The sequence below is a fragment of the Capra hircus genome, chromosome 26 (genome assembly GCF_001704415.2).
Source record: "Capra hircus breed San Clemente chromosome 26, ASM170441v1, whole genome shotgun sequence".
Lineage (NCBI taxonomy): Eukaryota > Metazoa > Chordata > Mammalia > Artiodactyla > Bovidae > Capra > Capra hircus.
The window spans coordinates 34,663,036-34,681,743 of NC_030833.1; the positions used below are offsets into that span (position 1 = coordinate 34,663,036).

The 18,708-nt window shown below is 48.2% G+C and overlaps 1 protein-coding gene and 1 long non-coding RNA gene across 7 annotated transcripts in view; one reads left to right on the forward strand and one right to left on the reverse strand.

The window, feature by feature from the left end:
• SORBS1 (sorbin and SH3 domain containing 1) overlaps positions 1–18,708 on the forward strand; it is a 203,717-nt gene that overhangs the window by 98,993 nt on the left and 86,016 nt on the right. For 2 of the 6 annotated variants that reach the window (XM_013975105.2, XM_013975104.2), the window contains exons 6-7: positions 6,950–7,062; positions 17,269–17,413. In XM_013975105.2, coding sequence (XP_013830559.1) covers positions 6,950–7,062; positions 17,269–17,413 — 258 coding nt within the window. Of the gene's footprint in view, positions 1–6,809; positions 6,834–6,949; positions 7,063–11,581; positions 12,296–12,913; positions 13,277–17,268; positions 17,414–18,708 lie in introns of all 6 variants that reach the window. The other 4 variants (XM_018041190.1, XM_013975107.2, XM_018041191.1 and 1 more) reach the window with 4 other exon arrangements.
• LOC108634021 lies at positions 7,069–12,366 on the reverse strand. The gene is made up of 3 exons (XR_001917305.1): positions 12,269–12,366; positions 10,065–10,158; positions 7,069–9,198 (listed from the first exon to the last, which is right to left on the reverse strand). It is a non-coding gene; the product is annotated as an uncharacterized LOC108634021 (long non-coding RNA).

Genomic DNA, 18,708 nt, shown 5'->3' on the forward strand with positions numbered 1-18,708 from the left:
ATACCAGCCTGGACTGGGAGCCCAAGCATGAGGCAGGACACCTTGCCTGGCTCTTGCTAAGGATCAGGTGTGCTTCCTGTTCCTGGTGTCTTTACAGGTAGCGCACATCAGATACCAGCTGCTCCGCCTGCACCACCAGGCCCAGCGTGTGTGCCCCAGCCTCTCGGTCTGTTTCTCTCTGCCTTCCTCCTTGGCTTTACCACCGTCTTCCGTCCCTGCCAGTCTCCAAGATGTTGATCATTTGCCTGGACTAGAAGCTTTGTTCTCACATTACTGCCCCCTGTGGCCTGATTTCCTTCTCTGTATGTCCCCTTGACATCCACATTTCAGGGATGTCCCCTATTCCCTGTCCTTGCTTCGCTTCCCTTGTCCTGTGAGAGGTGGTCTAGTTCTCAAATCACACAGTCCTCTCTTAAGGCTCAGCTCTGCTACTTACCAGTTAACCTTGGGGAGCTTCAGTTTCCCATCTGTAAAGTGGAGATAAACTTCACAGGGTTGTTGGGATTCCGCAGACTCATCCATATCAGGACGTAGCCCAGAGCCAGGCACGCACAAGGAGCTCTTGGATGGGAACCAGTCTAGTTACTAAAAATCAGGAGGCCACTGCAGAAAGACCTACAGTAATTCCTGTGAGAGACTCTGAGGGTCTAGACCAGTGTGGTGATGGGGGCAGGCGAGGCGTTTATTTGGAAGAGTGGAGTGGCAGGGCTGGCACAATGTCTTGGGAGCCTGGAGAGGTGGGACTCCGTGCCGAGCAGGAGGCGCCTTCCCTGGTTGCCCAGGAGAATAAATGTACTCATGGAGATGCTGGGTATAGGGGAGTCGGAAGGACTGTTGAATTCCATTCCTTGATGTATTGAGTTTCTTGGCAAGAGAAGGACTTCTAGGAGGAAGTTTCTAATAGGCATTTGGAAATTTGGAGTCTGAGTTGCAGACTTGGGAGCCGTCGGCATCCACGTAAACACTGGGAGGGTGGAGATGCTCTCTGAGGTAGAGTGACAGATGGAGCCCTCAGAGTTGCCCAGGTTAAACTCAGCCTCCATGTTTGAGGCCCTCAGTTCTGTTCCTGGCACCTCCGCCAAAAAAAAAAAACCACAACAACCTAAAAAACCAAACAAAAAACTCAGCCTCCAGACTCCTGCCTTCAGTGGCAGCTTGACTCTGGATCCTTGACCACCCTCCTAGTCTTTGAATGTAGACCTTGGTTTTGGATCAGAACTATCTTGAAAGAACTATAGTAATCTTAATGCTGATTCTCTGCCTCCAAGAGAAGCTTCTTCCTGCTTGCTGGTGTGATATCCTGGCTGGGTTTGGGTAATGGCCCTGTTGGTTCAGGTGGGGCTCCTCCTGTGTCCCCAGGTCAGGGTGGTTTTACTCAAGAGGAGATGGGGAGCCTGAACTGGTGGTGGACGTGATGCCAGTCTTCCTGTCTGGTATGGCCTAGAGACCATCAATCCCTTTGTTCTGACTCAAAAGCCAAGCTTCAGTTCAACCCTTATCCTTTATTCTGTGCCTGTTGGCTCTCATCCTTTCTGTCTGATTCTTGACTGCAAAGTTAGCTTTGGATGTAGAGATTCTTGGACCTGTAACCAGCTCATTTCCTCACATTTGCTCTCCAGAAATAGCAGTAGCAAGAAGATAAGAAAATTGACATTAAAATAGTTAGACATTCCTTACCCCCATTAACTAAGAGTCTTTTTCATGAGCTCATATGTGATAAAAGGGGCCAGATGAGAAGTCAGTGGAGGCTAAAGTCCTGACAAGGGAAGACTCACTGTGGTGCCATCTGCAAGGTCAGGGCCTTCCCAAAACCACCCTCAGGTTTGATAATTTGGTAGCAGGACTCAAAGAACTCATTTGAAAGCTGTTATACTCACAGTTCTGGTGAACAGTGAGAGGATGCAGATGAAATCAGCTAAAAGGAGTGTATAGGGTGGAGTCTGGGGAAGAAGGACGCATGGCTTTGGCGGGGTTCTCGCCTGTGAAGTCAGGATGCGTCAGTTCCTAGCACTGCGTGTGAGAACATACTCAGAGCGGTGGTGATCAGGAAGGTCATCCAAGCTGTGGTGTCCCTGGTTTTTATTGGGGCTCTTTTACATTGGGGTTTCCCTGGTGGTTCAGATGGTAAAGAATCTGCCTGCAATGCGTGAGGTTTGATCCCTGGGTTGGGAAGATCCCTTGGAGAAGGTAATGGCAACCCACTCCAGTATTCTTGCCTGGAGGATCCCATGTTCGGAGGAGACTGGTGGGCTCCAGGCCATGGGGTCATAAAGAGCTGGACACAACTGAGCGACTAACACACAACACAACCACTGCCCAAGTGGTTCGCTTCACTCTCCAGTCCTTTAGCTGTGGACTCAAAAGTCCTCCAATCTCAGTCATGCTGTTGGCATAGCACAGACAGTCCTGCGAAGATGACATCCCAGGCTCTTAGAGATTGACTCCTGGAAGCCAGAGAGCAAAGGCCAGACCTCCTTTTGGAGAGGGGTAAATTCTTTACCACACAGCATTAATAAAAATTAAATAAGATTTGAAACACTCTTAGACCCACTTTTAACACCTTTTCCTCTAACTCTTGGATACCCTACTGGGAAACAGAACTGACTCAATGAAAAGTGCCCTGAGATCCCGAGAAATGATCAGCCAAACAACCTTACAAGAGACCAAAATGAAATTAGCACAGAATGAGAGAAAGGAAAATAAGCAAGCTGTGGCCACGGACCAGAAAAGATTGTGTATCAAGAACAGATGGAGGGAAAGATAAAGCAAAATAAATTGAACTTTTCTCATGAAAAGGCTTGGTCTCCTCAGGGCTGCAAAGCCTACTGAGGATCCAGCTTTCTAAGCCCCTCCTCCACCTCGGAACTCTGAGCCAACGTTTATTGAGAGAAGCATTTTTTACAGTATACCTAACCAGGAATTAATAATTGATGACCATGTATATAAAATTTCACCTGTCGCACTTAGATGCAAATGGCCCTGGGCTGCTACCAGCTTTGAAGGTTCAGAGGACTAGGTACCAGATGAAGGCTGATGAAACGTCAGGAATGCAGCTCTTTTAAGGAAGAAAAGAATGTTCCGTAGGGTCCTGGGAACTGCCTTTTGGGGGATGGAGATAGGGGAACAGTCTTAAAGACTTGGAATGGGGAAAAAAAAAAAGTGGGTTGATCCCTGAGGATATTATGTTCTTATGACTACCTATCAAATGGCAGAAGTCAACCACTCTAATTTCTATGTCTGGGAAATTTCTTTTCCCTTATATTTTGGATTCCAATCTTACTAAGCACACACTTAATGCCAGATACTTCCATTCAGTCCTTGTGACTCAAGAGATAGATAGGGCTTCCCTGGTGGTCCAGTGGATAAGAATCCTCCTGCCAGTGCAGGGGACAGGGGTTCGATCCCCCATCCAGAAAGATCCCACATGCCTCGGGGCAACTAAGCCTGTGTACCAGAACTACTAAGCTTGTGCTCCAGAGCCTGGGGGGTTGCAACCACTGAAGCGCTTGTGCCCTAGAGCCTGTACTCTGCAACAAGAGAAGTCACCACAGTGAGAAGCCTGTGCGCTGAAACTGGAGGGTAACCCTGGTTGCCGCAACTAGAGAAAAGTCCCCCAGTAGCAGGGAAGACCCAATGCAGCCAAAATACAATCAGAAAATATTTAAAAGAGATCATCTCCCATTTCACATAGGAGGCTCTGTCCCTTGCTTCAGGATATGAAGTGAGCAAAACAGGACTCAAACAAGGCTGTCTGATTCAACAGTGATGGTCCCTTTATGATACCTAGGGGTTTAGAGGAGCAGACTTACCTTGGCTTTCCATGACACCTCTGTGTGCCAGCATCACCTGAACAGAACCAACCAACCAACCAACCAACCAACCACAGAGCGGACAAAATAACCTGCCCCCACATCCATGTACAAAGTTCACATCCTTTACTGATAGCCCGTCTTCAGAATCTATTGACACTTAATGTGTGTGTCAATCTGATAGATTTGGTAGAATGACTTAACAAAACCTGACTAGAAATAACCTAGAAAGGAAGAATAAGGTAGTAGAAGTGACGGTACAGGGGTGGAGGGAGAACCACCGCCACAACGTGTCCTCCGATGTTTGAAGGCCTTCGTGTGCAAGGAAATCTTGGGGCCAGAGATCTGGATGGATACACCAGTGAGTGTTAAAAATGGTCACTTGTAAAACGTGTCACGTCCCTGACCTCAGCAACCCTGTGAGGTGTGCGAGGCGGTGAGGATTATATTTGGCCTTGATCACACAAGCCTGTATGTTGCAGTAACATGAGTAAAAATCAAGTCCTATAAATTTACGTGTTTGGAACAAGAAGACAGATATCTAGGAATTGTCCCTAAGGTAGTGGCAGAAATGTGACAGGCCATCTGCTCAAAAAATAATTCAGTTGGAACAGGTTATAAAAGCTTTGCTTCAGAGGAGGAAGAAATTTGCAAAAATAACCATTTCCCCAGTATAAGGATGTTTTTGAATATATATTATTATAGCACTGATTCTCAAAGGGAGCTTTGGGCTGTGGACCAGTGGCCTTAATAGAACCTGGAGACCTGTTGGAAATGTAAATTCTCAAGTCTGACTTCTCATCTGAGTCAAAAACTCTGGGATGGGGCCCCGTGAAGTGTATTTTAACAGACACTCCTGGTTGTTCTTGATGTAGCTAGACTGCTGTACACGGATGCAGACCACTAGAAACCCTTCTCCTGCCCGGCCTTTTGTCCTGACACCCTTTGGCTTCCACCACCTCCCTGGAATGCAGGCTTTGCTTTGTGGCAGATGGTGGGACTGGTGGCTGTGGGTGGCGGACAGAGTGCCGCGCTTGATTCTAGAGACCGGAGCCGACTGCTTTGTCACTTCCTGGCTCTGTGACTTTGGGCAAGTCACTTGGCCTCTCTGTTTCTTTATCCATGAAGCAGAGTGGTTACCTACCTCACAGACTTGTGTACACTGAATTAAATACTAATATGTGTAAACGTGGCCAACAGCATCTGACACTTAGAAAGGTGTTCAATAAATAGCTTTTTTTAAATCTCAGCTAGACATCCAGAAGACATATCTTTAATCCCTGAGGGACCCATGTTGAAATGAGGCCATGGGCTGCGAGAGCTGCAGTCTCTTATTCCCCTCTTTATATAGGATGAGATAAGAGGGGGCAGCCAGGAGGAGGAGCCTGAGGGATTGAGTCCATGAGGGGTTGGCAAACTGGTGGTTGGGCCTAATCTGGCCTATGCTTGTTTTTGTACAGCTGGTAAACCTGGAATGGGGGGGGTGTGTGTGTGTGTGTGTGTGTGTGTGTGTGTGTGTGTGTGTGTATATTTTTATTTTTTGGCTTGCCTTTAATTAGACTGAACTCTTGCAGTTTTAAAAGTGGAATCAATCAGAAGGCATGGGTATTGGGAAGTAATTTTCCAATACTTGTAAACTCAAATTCTTCCTTGGAGTAAAGCAGGCTTTTGTTTACTGATCAGAGGGTTGCTTCTGAGTTGCAAAAAAAAAAAAAGTCCCTATTCAAACCGGGCTGCCACAATTGGACAGAAAGCATAAGCATGTTTTTTTCCTTGCATCTGGGTTTTTATATTTTTAGGGGTTAAAGAAAAATCAAAGAATGGGCTATGTGAAAATTATATGAAATTCAAATTCCAGCTTCCATAAATGAAGGTTTATTGGAGCACAGCCACCCCATTCACTTGATACTGTCTGTGGCTGCTTTTGTACTAGAGCAGCGGAGTTGAATGGTTGTGACTGAGCCCGTGTAGCCATCAAAGCCTAAAGTATTTGCTATCTGGCCCTTTATAGAAAAGGTTTGCTGACCCCTGGGCTGCATAGAAGATAGAGAATAGACGCAAGAGATGATGCAGAAGATGGAGATAACAACACACATTGCTGAGCTCTGCCAGGCACTGTGCTAAGCACTTCTCACGCTTATACCATTTAATTCGTAACACAAGTATATCATTATCCCCATTTTTCAGGTGGGAAAACTGAGGCTTATAACTTGCTCAGGGCCACAGAACCTATAGGCAGAGGAGCCAGGATTTGAATTGAGGTCCAGTTGCCTTCCCAGCCAAGCTTGGAACCACTGTGCTCTCCTGCCTTGCGGGGTTAAGTGGGTCAGGTTAGAAGAGACTTAGGGTCTCTGAGCTGTGCCAGGCGATAGATGGAGGGCACGTTGGTAGCTGGCTGCCGGGAGACAGGGGTGCCTTGTAGTCTGATGAAAACTCAGGATGACTAGATTTTGAAATGTTTATGGGGTTCGTTTAATGGAAAGAAGAGGGGCAGGCAGGGAGACAGAAGCCCTTATCACAGCAGATACCTCTGGGCTTAAATCACGTTCTTCCCGACCCGCAGCGCCAGCAGCCGTGGAAAAAGTGCTTATGGACGTCTCCCTCTCCGGGTCTGTTCATTAGCCCAGCCTGCTAATGAGGGGAGGTCATTCTGAGCCCACATCAGGCTTAAAAACAGGGGAGCGCAAGTCAGTGAGTCAGAACTGGACAGGAGAGTTCTGTGGCCTTTTTGTCTGTAAAGTAAGAATGTCAAGAACAATTGTTTCTTCATTACTGTGAATGTGAGCCTTGTGCTTTCAAAGGTCAGCGCCTGTGAGCACATCATGGTTTAGAGTGGGTTCCTATGGTAATTAGGCCATCGTGACTGAGGGCATTTTGTGTCAGGCAACGGGGTGCTGGATTTTCGTCTTTCTGAGCACAGCGTGCTTGTTTCCTGCAAACGTAACCATTTCTTTTTTCCCTCTTTTCTGCCTGTTTGCCTCCTTTCTGCGCCACACGTAGTTCTGGAGTCAGAGAATTCCTCAGGTATGGTTTCTCTTGTATCTGTTCTATCCCTGCCTTCCACTGGGAACCCTTCAATCAGAGGGACCCAAGGAATGTTCCTGAGAGTGAAGGGTTCTTTTTTTTTTCTCATCCCTCAGATGAGTGGAAGCTTTCTTCCAATGCCGATGCCAATGGAAATGCCCAGCCCTCTTCACTCGCTGCCAAGGGCTACCGAAGTGTGCATCCCAGCCTTCCCTCCAGCAAGCCCCAGGTAGGCGTGTGCCCAAGGGCAGGATGGGGACCACTCTTGAGCCGGATAGCTTACACTTGTGCCTGCCCGCTCACTCGGCTGGATGATGGACTGGGTTCTGAGTCGCACTTTTGATCAACTCTGGGAAAGCCCCAGGAGGACCAGAGTTAGACAGGAGTTGGGGTCAAGGAAAACGGAAGCATAGGGTGAGGCTGGTCTGTACCGAGCAGCAGAAATATCAGCCTAGTGTTTCCTAGGTTTGAAACGTGTATGGAAATGATCTGAAAGAGGGAATGCCAAGCCAGGAAAAAGGTCTGAACCTATTTTATAACAACTCTTTAGAGTATAATATTCAAAAAGAGAGTCCACTCCTGTGTTTAGTCCATTAATTTGCTAGAGTTGGAACTGTAAGAGTTCCAGCAACTCTGTCCTTATGGCTTTTAGATTAGGGAGCTGCGGCCAGCACTTAATCTAGCAACCCAGAAGCAGCAGACGGAAGTTCAAATGGCTTTAAACTGCCTAGCACTACCCTACAAAAGAAAATCCCCCACATGGTACACATGGGAGGAGGGATAATTTTGCTGAAGTTTTCCTCCCAAGTTGTTTTCCTGATCTTTCTTACTTCCCCTCCCTGTTGCTACTTTGCCAGCTTGACGAAAGGAATAGACCCTGTTGTAATTCAGGCAATCCGTAAAGAGTGTTTTTACATAGCGGAGTAACAGCCATCGCAACGGAGCAATCCATTCTTTTAAAAAGAGCTGTGCTGCTCAAAAACAGCAGAAATGTGTTCCTTACGCAGTCCGCCTCCCCACGCCCGCCTTCTGTGCATGTACTCCCAGAACTCCCCAGGAACCCAGGGAATCCACATGCCTTCCTACTTCCCACCCTGCTTTTCCAGTGATTCTCTGGGTTCTGCTCGTGGGGACATAAAATTGCACTCGTCCCTGGAATGAAATTGAGTCAGAGATGATGCCTTCCCTCCCCTCTGCAGACCCCATCTCCACAGGCTTAAAGGAGGTTTCTGAGTTGTGTGCAGCCTCACTCAGCACCCTATTCCCTGATCAAAGTCCCCCCTGTACCCCCACCCCTGGTGCAGGGCCACTGATGAGAACCAGGAGCTGCAAATGGGCCTGGCCTCCTGAAGGCCTCATGAGATTCGGGACGTGGGAGCTCCCTTGTCCAGCAAATGATGTGCCATCGTTTCTAAGCCCTTTCCCAGCATCTAAGTCTGCTGCTGGTGGCAGGCACAGTTCCTTCTTAGCACTCTTCAGGTTGGATACAGTCGGCTCTGTACCTGGGGTAGGAGATAGTGCTGATTAACCCCGGGCGCATGTGGAAGCACAGCCTCTTCCACTATCAGTGACTTAGCCCGAAGGGTAGCTCACTAAGTCCTTTTGGCTTCTAAAACAGTTCTTCTATAGAGAGGATTTTAAGAGCATGTCAAGTGAACAAAAATCCCCTTTAAATACACTTACTGCTGGCAACTTTGTCGAGCATTTGTTGAATTCAGATCACTGTGTGAAACATTGCCCTCAAGGAGTTTGTGAGGGTGAGCCTCAAAGCAAGGATGACCATTCTGTAACAGTGCCTACGAATTGTGTACGCATCTTCTCATCTCTCACTGTCTGAGAAGTTTCTTTGTAGTGGGATGTCTGAAACGATACCTGGCAGGTTGCTGAGATAAGAGGTTTTCTGTATGTTCAGTGTAAAGTTGACCGTCCAGCTTTCAAGAGCCTTTAGGTCATAGATTTGTTTTCTGAATGCAAAAATGACTTCTTGTTTCCATAGCCATGGCCAGAGCTAATAGAATATGCTGATTTAGATGGAGCTTGGGTAATTGGGCTGCTGACTGCCCTGGCTTGGTTTCAGACGGAGACAGCTCTCAGACCCCTGCAGACCTAGCATCTCTTCCTAAGGAGGAGTCCAGGGACTCATGGGCCAGAGGGGAATCCTGTGTCCTGCTGCTCCCACCTCTGCCTTTCCTCCCACTGCCCTGCTCACCTTACCCCCGGGGACAGGCAACCAGGGCTTTCCCACCTCTGGCAGCATCATTGTAGTGGGCCCCAATGGAGCAGGGACTGGTAGTTTCTGAAACTGTATACACTGGGATCATGGCAGATTCTTCAAGCAGCCTCATGGTTTTCACTGTCCCATCTTCTAAAAAGATAAATGGAATTTCATTAGTAGCTAGCTGGGGAGAAGTGCCAACTGCCTAGGTGGTTCCCACCGTGTTTACAATAAAAGAGAAAGTAGTTCCTTCCATGTAAAGCGACTGTGCCTACCCTCCTCCTTCTCAGAGCTAAAAGGAGCCCCAGGACAGGAAGGCCTTGGCTCCAAGAACATTGTCAGCACTCTGGGGAAGCATCCTCTCTACAGGGTCAGGGCCCTGGGAAGCTTCAGCCCTGATGTAATTCAGCCCTGGCCCCTTATATGGCCACAGCCACATTAAGTTAAAAACTCGCTGAAACCAGTTGCTATCTTTGGACCAGAAGGAATCGCATGGGGGACACTTGAGCTCAAAATAATTCTGAACCTCACTCAAAATTGCCTTTTACTGACCTCCCTGACCACCAACATCAGCTCGCCTTGGTGCATGCTCGTTCAAGTGTTTTGTTTCTAGAGAGCATTGTTTTAGTCCAATAGCACACCCCAACTTCCAGCCTAAGTTCACCAAGAGAGTGTACACCTGGAAGGTTCTGCTCCTGCCGGTGGCTGAAAATATATTCTGTATTTTTGGTTGGTGATATATGGCCACATTCGACGGGCGCTGTCCTGGGCTCCCTGTGGAGAGGCTAGGCATCTAGTTAACCTAAGGGATAGATTGTTTACTGTCTCTCGGTTGATAGTATAGTCCAGACCCATACTTTATTTCATGTATTCACCCTCACTAACATCTGTTCCCCTGCTGCCTGCACTTTGCAAAAAAATAAAAAGGAAATACAGAATAGCCCCCCAATAGACCACACCCTTCCACTCTCCCAGTTTAGGGTTATAGTCCATTTACCATTGAAACTCTGCCTCACCTGTGCAGTTTAGTGGAAGGTTCTGGTTTTCTTCTCATAGTGGGTGATCTTTAAAGATAGGGGCCAGTGGAGAAAGTCTGGGTGTCTTAAGTTGCTGTAAGAAAATAACAAAGGCAGGTGATTCGATGAGCAGACATGTATTTGTCACATGTCTGGAGGCTGGGAAGTCCAAGGTCAGGCGCTTGTCCGTTAGGTTTCTGGTTAGGGCTCTCTTCCTGAAGTGCAGACGGCCCCCTTCTCCTGTGACCTCACCTGATGGAAGGAGAGGGCGCTGGTCTCTCTGGCTCGTCCTATAAGCATGCCAGTTCCATCACAGGGTCTCACCCTCATGGCATCACCTAACCCTCATAACCACCCACAGGCCCCACCTCCAAATGCCATCCCTTGGGGTTTGGGATTCAACTTGTGAATTTTGTGGGGACACACATCCAGGAAATAAACTTTCCTTATGGCCTAATTCCCAGCTGAACTACAGGTTCATAGATGGCTCTCCTTGACATGAAGATCATCTGGAGATTTATCCCTTTCCCCGACCCTCTGCCCCACTGAGCGCCAGGAGGAGCTAGGGGCCGTGTTGAGGGAGAGGAAATGAGATGAGGGCTGCAGTTTTCTAGCTCTGAGCCTGGAACCAGAGCTTTGCACAGAAACCACGAGCCTGAGGCTGATCACCCTTTTCTAGGATTCTCTGTGCCTCATGGCCGGATGGGGATGGGGAATGGGCTGAAATCAGGTAAACCAGGCACCGTCAGATGCCAATCCAGCCGGCCAGTCAGTTGCTTCATGGCCTGCCCCTTTGTTCTGGGTGCATCGAAAATAGAAGACAACATGCTTTTAATCTCATGACTGTCTTCCGTCTAATAAGTGGTTCCATCAAATTGTTTCCTAGGAGACAAGAGCACTCATGGATTCTAAGTCTTTAGCAATCTCTTCTTGGTAGGCTTTAACTTATTTTGCTGTGGGACTGAGTGCTGAATCTTAGGGACTCAACTGAGACTTTGCCTCTGGTGAACACAGCTCTGAAGGATTCTTCTGGTCCTACATTTCCTAAGGGGAAAGAATGAAACACGCTCAAGAATTTGAGGGAACTCAAAGCTTGGAAGCCAAAGGCATGGAGTGGAAAGTCTTTGAGGAAAGGAGATGGGAGAAGGCTGGGAGCTTGTAGGCTTCTTCCACTGGCACTTAGCCCTTGGGCACCCTTGTTGGGTCAGGAGGTCTCAGGGGGTGCAGGTCAGTCCAGAACTAGTGTCAGACTGACTTAGCACTTGGGCCGAGCTCAGCGTCGTGTGATGTAGGGGGGAGCCAGCCTGCCTCTTCAGGTGAGTATGATCCAGTTCTTGACTTTATCGTGAGGAGAAATGAACAAGCCAGGAGTCGTCTAAGCTGAGGGTTTGCTTACAGTCATGTCGGGAATTGTTTTTTCTTCAGATCATGTTGTGCTGCTGTTTCTAATGGTCGTCCTTCTTCCCGTTTCCCCTCCTCTTTCTTTCTTTTTACCATGTCTCAAAAATACTATGAAGGTCCTCTCTCCCCCACGCCCTCCTTTCCGCAAAGGGGACCGCTTTGCATGGCAGCCCCCCAGCACCCGCAGTCCCTCCAGGGACTCACTCTACCTGAGCTCACCAAAGCCTTACCTTCCACCTGGCACCCTCAGCCAGCAGAGCCCCTCACTACCCCAGCCCATCTCTGTATCCCTGGCAGCCAGATCAGCCCCCCGAGGTGTGCCATGTCCTGGGCCCCCGCTTCCAGGTTCCACATTCCCTGGCGCTTGGTCCCAACCCCAGCAGCGCTGTGCAGCCGCCTGGACAGTCGATAGAGAGAATGTGAGCTCTAACCCACATCATGAGGCAGTTGGGAATAAAAAGGTCAGCAGCTTATATGTACCTTGTTTATCCCGTAACGTTTGCCCGGTGGCATCGGAAAACCTCTCTGGTGTTGCACGTGACCCAGCCAAAGGCACTGAAGCTGCAGGCACTCGGGCACCGGCTCCCACCATTGTCTCCCGCATAGCCGGCACAGGGACGCCACCCTCTGCTGCTCCTCCCAACCCTCCCAAGCTATCCTTTAACATCCGTAAAGATGCCGTTGGCTGTGGCCAGCGTCCTTCCCTGGGGCCTTGGCCTTCGTTCCCAGACGCGGTGAGAGCACCTGGGCTAGGCCCCCAGGTTACCTCTGATCCCGAAAACCGGAAGAAAAAAGAACCTTACCTTTTGCAGCCGTGTTATCCAGCCAAGGCAAGAAATTAGGAATGTGTGTGTGTCTTCTCCACCGTCTCTTCTCAAAACTCATGTGAGCAGCTCTTTTTTGTTTACTGGGCCACCCTACCCTCCCTCTCCTTGTTAATAATGCTGCAGCTTGATCCCAAATTCTTCTCTCTAAACATCTCAGCACAGTCCTCTCGATCTCCCTGCCTCTTTCCTGTAAATATGTAAGTATGCTGGAGCGTGGAATCCGTAGACTAATAACATGGTGAGATATTATATGTTTTATACATTTGTATCAAGATGCCGGAGAAATGGTCTTCACTCCCAAGCTTTCAGGCTCTGCAAGCCATTTTGGGGGTTAAACACAGCCTGCCTGCCTGTTGTTCTCTTTCTCTCTCTCTCTCTCAAGTGTTAAAAGGATTCAAAAATAGATGGATGGAAAGTAAAGTTGGATGGGGTTCCCTCTGTGTCATAGAGTGTCAGGAGGCCAGCTGGCTAGCGCTGACTGTCTCGTGTACTCGGAGGAAAGGGCACTGATTAAATATTTCTCAGAGTACCTCACTGCATGTCCACTCTCGACTGTTTAAATATGGAATTCCTTCTTCCCCGCGCTTCCCCTTCACGTATCGACCCCCTTGTTTCCCACAGGACGCCACTTCCTCCAGCCCAGCCCCGCCTGAGGTAATAGTTGTCCCTCTCTACCGGGTTAATACCGACCGAGGGCACGAAGGCACTGACAGACCTCCAGCATCTCTGGGGCCCCCCGGCCCCCCGGTCCCGGCGGCCGCCCCTGCCGGCTCACCTCTGACCTTCCCGACTCTAGACGATTTCATTCCCCCTCATCTGCAGAGGCGGTCCCACCACAGCCAGCCAGCCAGCGCCCCTGGCTCCCTCCCCCCAGCTAGCCAGACTCCACCGTCCTTCTCACCGCCGCCTCCGCTGGTCCCTCCGGTCCCCGAGGGCCTCCGCAGAGTCTCGGAGCCTGACCTCACGGGAGCTGTTTCAAGTACCGTAAGCCTTGCGGGATCCCCTTTCTCCCAGCTTTCCTGAATGTCTGCTCCCGGCAGTCAGAAAACAGCAAACCAACCCCAACCCCTTTCTCACTGAAGCACTAAGTTCTGAGAGCGACGTCGGCCGCCCTGTGTGTGTGTGATGACCGGGCCCGTGTTTGCTTTCGCTAGCGCATGCCTCCCCTGTGTGCTCCGTGGGCCCCCGTGGCTGTTCACCAGTCTGTCTAGACGCTCTTCCTCTCTGTCCTGTTTGGAATGCACATCTTCCTGCAGAGAAAACCACTTCCGTGGCCTTTCCTTGGACTAGCTGTGCTCTTTGGGGGGCCGGGCAGATGTATGGAGAGCCGAGGAACGCTGCAGAATTGTGTGGAAAAGCCAGCAGCAGGCACGGTGCTCAGCATTTCTCTAGCAGGGAGCAGGGAGGTTCTAGGGGAGGCAGAGATTTACTCTTGTTGATTCTGCAAGCTAGCAGGCTTTCTTTTATATACAGCAATGGCAGAGACTGGGTTTTACAAAAGGAGTTTAATTGTGTATGTGGCGAGGCAAGCCTGGTACAAGTGTTAGCACTGTTTCCTCAAAAGGAAGAACGTTGTCGAGGCCCCTGCATAGTGGCCACCAGGGAATTTTGAGGCAAAACAGTGCTCCAGCGGTCATGGGAAGTTAAGTGTCCTGACACTTCAGGTCCTGATCTGCGAGGGACGCGTCCCATCGTAGTGGGAAAGCCAAGAGCTTTAGAGGAAAGACTGAGTCGAAGGACTAAGTCTGTTCTCTCCTCAGGAGCCCTGGGAACTGAGAGGCTGAAAGAGCCTCAGTGTGAGTCATAAAATGGGGACGCATGATCTGCTGGGGCTGTGGGTGCAGTGGGACCAAGTACAGAGAAGTTTCTCTTTCAGGGCTTGGCACAGAGAGGGTGCTCAGCAAATGTCGGCTTTGGTGCTGAGGGCGTGCCCTAGCAAACGAGCCAGAGCCCCTCAAAAATAAGTATCTGGCTAGTTAACCATTCATCATTGAGTTCCGGTTGTGTTCTAGGTATTCTGCTAAATGCTGCAGGCACAACCATGAACAGGATTTATCTGAGTGGTATGTAGGTGCTCGAGTATAGTGCTCATGGGGTCCTCTGAGGTTATACTCCTAGAGTTTCTGATTGAGTGGGTCTGGGGAGGGGCTGAGGACTGAGGCTTGGTAATAGGCATTGGGGGGAATTCTGATGCTGAGGATCTGTGGACCACATTTTAAGATGTAGTGACCTTGTGGGTCATGTAATTGGCTGATGTAACTAAATGTTCCTTAAAGAGGTGTGCCTACAAAACTGGCTCCAGTGGCTCATGAAACATCAGCCAGTCATGCAGAGAGCCGGGAGTAAACTTGTTTTTTTGGCTTGTAAGAGAAATTACAGTGAGCTATCAGGTGAAAAGCTGAGAAAGGCTACATCCCAGGCTTGGTCCTCTGCTCAGACCTCTAGATACAATGTGATGCAGTTAAATGGAAAATGTGAGTCACTCAGTCGTGTCCGACTCTGCGACGCTGTGGACTATAGCCTGCTGGGCTCCTCCATCCATGGAATTTCCAGGCAAAAATTCTGGAGTGGGTAGCCATTCCCTTCTCCAGGGGATCTTCCCAACCCAAGGATCAAACCCGAGTCTCCTGAATCGCAGGCATTCTTTACCCTCTGAGCCACCAGGGAAACCCAATGGTTAGGTGAGGACCTGGCCAAATGTGGCCCAGGGGCTTAGATATCCTAGCTTCGAGCCTTGCCCCTCAGCTCTGTTGGAGAAAGGTGCTAGATTATTCACTGATGCGCTTTCCTCACCCCAGCTCAACTTAGAGATGAATTTAGAAGCCACTCTTGTTTTGGAAAGTACAGGCAGGGACTGTTTCTTTGGAGCAGCATGTGAAGCCAGTCTTGTTTTTATGGCGCCAGAGTATCATCATGAGTAGCGCCGTTGTGTACTCTACGCTTTGGGCTTCCCTGGTGGCTCAGCAGTGAAAGAATTGGTAACAGAAGAGACATAGGGGATGTGGGTTTGGTCCCTGGGTTGGGAAGATGCCCTGCAGGAGGGCATGGCAACCCACTCCAGTGTTCTTGCCTGGGGAATCCCATGGACAGAGGAGCCTGGTGGGCTACAATCCATAGGGTCACAAAGAGGTCACATGACTGCAGTGACAAAGGTGATTCTACCTTTGTCCTTTGCTTAGATCTAGATTTTCATATTGAGTTTTTTTCAGGTGTGCCAGGAAAGATTAGTTGGGCCAGTATCTTCAGTTTCTCAAACTTGTCTGGTCAGCCTGGTGTGGACTTCCTTTGGCCTGATAACTTCTGGTTTGGCCTTGGGTACAGAGTAACAGGTGAAAAAGGAAACTGGTCAGATTCCTGCATTGAGTGAGAATTATCAAGAGAACCAGGAGCTCCTGTGGATGGTGGGCAAACCGTGAGTTTATATCTGCTCCATTTGCAGTGATTGAAGAGTAAGAAGGAAGAAAATTTCATGTTAATCGATCCAAGTTCTTTTAGCCAATAGTCATTTTTGTGATGTTTCAGAAATAAGATTTATGCCAGAGTAAAATCTAGGAGATGCTTAATGTTCATGTGATCCACCCAGGCACTTACACTTTAAAGAGCTGTATGCCTGACTTTGTGTGTGTTTCTTGGGTGCATTGTGGCAGAGTTTTGACACCACTATGTCATTTGTCTTTATTACATCACTTTGGAAGTAAATGAGTACAGGTGTAGTTGTTTTTGAGGCACTTTTGTCCAAGATCATATTTTGTCTCTCGAGTCTTGGAGAAAGGTTTTATTCACTAAATTGAGCTGCCACTCATAACTAACAGCTGTTAAAAGGTGGGCTGATCAAGCCGGTATTTTTAAGGAAGCCCCTACTGTGTGTCAGGTGCTGTCCTGGGTGCTGACACGCACATTCTCTCTTTTGATGGGCACGTGTTCCCTTGCTACAGAAGTTGTAGCTGGTAGATGTCTCCTGTCATTCCTGTGGTGTTTACTGAGCGCTGGGGTCTGCAGGTCATTGTGCTAGGTGCGGGGGGGAAGATAAGGAAGGGAGGCGGGGCCCCCGTCCCGCAGGTGCTTATAGAGTCCTTGGTCTCTGGTGGAGCATACTGATTGCTTTGAGCTACACTTTTATCTGGAAGGTAACTGTCAGTCTTGTTCTTCAAACCTTTTATTCTGGCTTTAGGGTCTGTAAGCTTCAAAATAGAAACTTTGCAAAATTTATAGGAGTGATAGAGGAAACTACATATCCTTACTACATTTTGAGCTCTTATTTTCATGTCTCTAAAAAGACCGATATGATTCCCATTATGCAGACTGTAATAGAAGTAGTAATAATTTTATTGGTACTTCTGGCAGACACCTCAGACTCTCAAAATCAGGATTTTCTTAAGTCTTCAGAGATCTTTGTGACTCAGTATTGGCGTGAAAAAATGCTGCAGTAGGAATAGATAATGTCCTAGCAGTGAGTGCTGGTAGGGTTGTTCAGCGGTACAGATGAGAACAGCTTTCCAAGAGCTCCAATACTTAACTCTTCCCTGTTCTTATTAATATGTCGATGGCTTCTCGTCCTCATAGTGTCTCAGTGTTTCTTTACATAAGTACTAAACTTTCCTGATTTTCCCCCAATTAAACCAACTCTCATTCTGAAATTGCATTGTGGATTGCATGAGTTTCGCATGTTATGCTACATTGATTTGAATTTGCTTTTTCAGTAACCGGATTGAGCCACAGTTTTGACCAGATGAAAATAATGAATGATGTTGCTGAGACTTCAAGTAACATTCACCTTCCTTCTTTCCCCTTACTAATCCCAACAAAAAGAATAAACATTCCACATTAAACTCCTAACTAGAACCAATATGTCTCACTGGTTACATTTCTTTTTATATTTAAGGTCCTTGTAAAGCTTGAAATATCTTCTTTTTAGAAAGCCTTATCTCTCGGTTTCATGTAGTTGCACTGAGTGACAATGATTGCTTCCTTTTCAGGACTCGAGCCCTCTATTAAATGAAGTTTCTTCATCCCACGCTGGAACTGATTCCCAGACCTTTGCATCAGTTAGCAAGCCATCATCTGCCTACCCCTCCACGACGATTGTCAATCCCACTATTGTGCTCTTGCAACACAATCGAGGTAAGGGGTCTGCGAGGTGCACCCCGCCCCCAGCTGGCCAGAATCAGCCTAGCTGTCCTGTGATGTCTGCGGCAAGGATTCTGCCATTCCACAGAATTTTTCACAAATCCCATTCTTCCCCCAAGGCCGCCTGCCCCAGCTCACTCCCTCCAACGACCCACAAAGTAGATCGCAATAGCAGACAGAGGCCCCGTGTGGGGATGAGGCCAGGTGTCTGAATAAGCAGGTGACGTGTGTCCCAAAGCCTGGGTATTCAGTTTTCCTCAGATGGGAGCTCCGAAAAGACAGAAAGGACAATGTCTGCTCCTTAATTCCTCTCATGGGAATTCTAGTCAGAGCTTTGCTGGGAAAATCTTGGTGCTGTCATCTCTCTTTTAAGTACCATTCTAAATCCTGAAGTTCTGTGACATGGAATTTCTAGAAAGCAAAATTTCGAACACCAAAATTAAAAATAAAAGAAAACCTACCGGATGGGAAATTTTCTAAAATAGAAACTGCTTTTGTGTCTCTACAACAGAAGCTTTTGAACTTTCTCTTAGTGACTCATGGGCTCCATTCTCCAGAAGTCGCTGCACTGGGCGCCCCCTCAGCAGCGCCCTCTGGGGACTTGGGCCTGGGGTGATTCTTTGCCCCTTATGCTAAGTGGCCCCAGACAGCACTGCTGAGGGCTTTCCTGTTTGTTTTCTAGAGCTTCTCTGACTGCTTCTGGTTGGTTCTTCCCCTTCTCTGAAGGGGTGTCTTAGGGGAAACAAGAGTGCTTTGAGGTAATCATTGTATATATTTACCTTTCTGCTTTAAAATTCCAGAAGATGATTCTAAGTCCCAAGTTTTCCTTTTTGTAAAAGTTTAATTTAGTTATTTGGCTGCACTGGGTTTTGGTTGCAGCATGCTGGGATCTGTTTCTCTGACCAGGGAACAAACCTGGGCCCCCTGCGCTGGGAGCACAGAATTCTAGCCACTGGTTACCTAGGAAGTCCTGAACATTTTCATTTTTGAAATTCCATGCAGGAATGAACTTTCCCTCTACAAAAGTCCTTTTCACTGTAAAATGTAAAGTTTTAAAGCAGTTTCCTAATGTAAAAGGGGCTCTTGAGTCTGAATTTCAAAGCACAGTGGAGGTTTAATCATTGTATTCAGAGCTCTGCTCAGTACCAAATCTTCCTGGACTGCCTGCTCACCCACTTCATAGTTTTCCTCCCTGCCCCTCCCTCTCTGTGTTAACTTGGATGAAAATCGACTGGAGTCTATTTTTAATTGTTTTCCATATTAAATGGAGTTCTTCTGTTTCCTGTCTC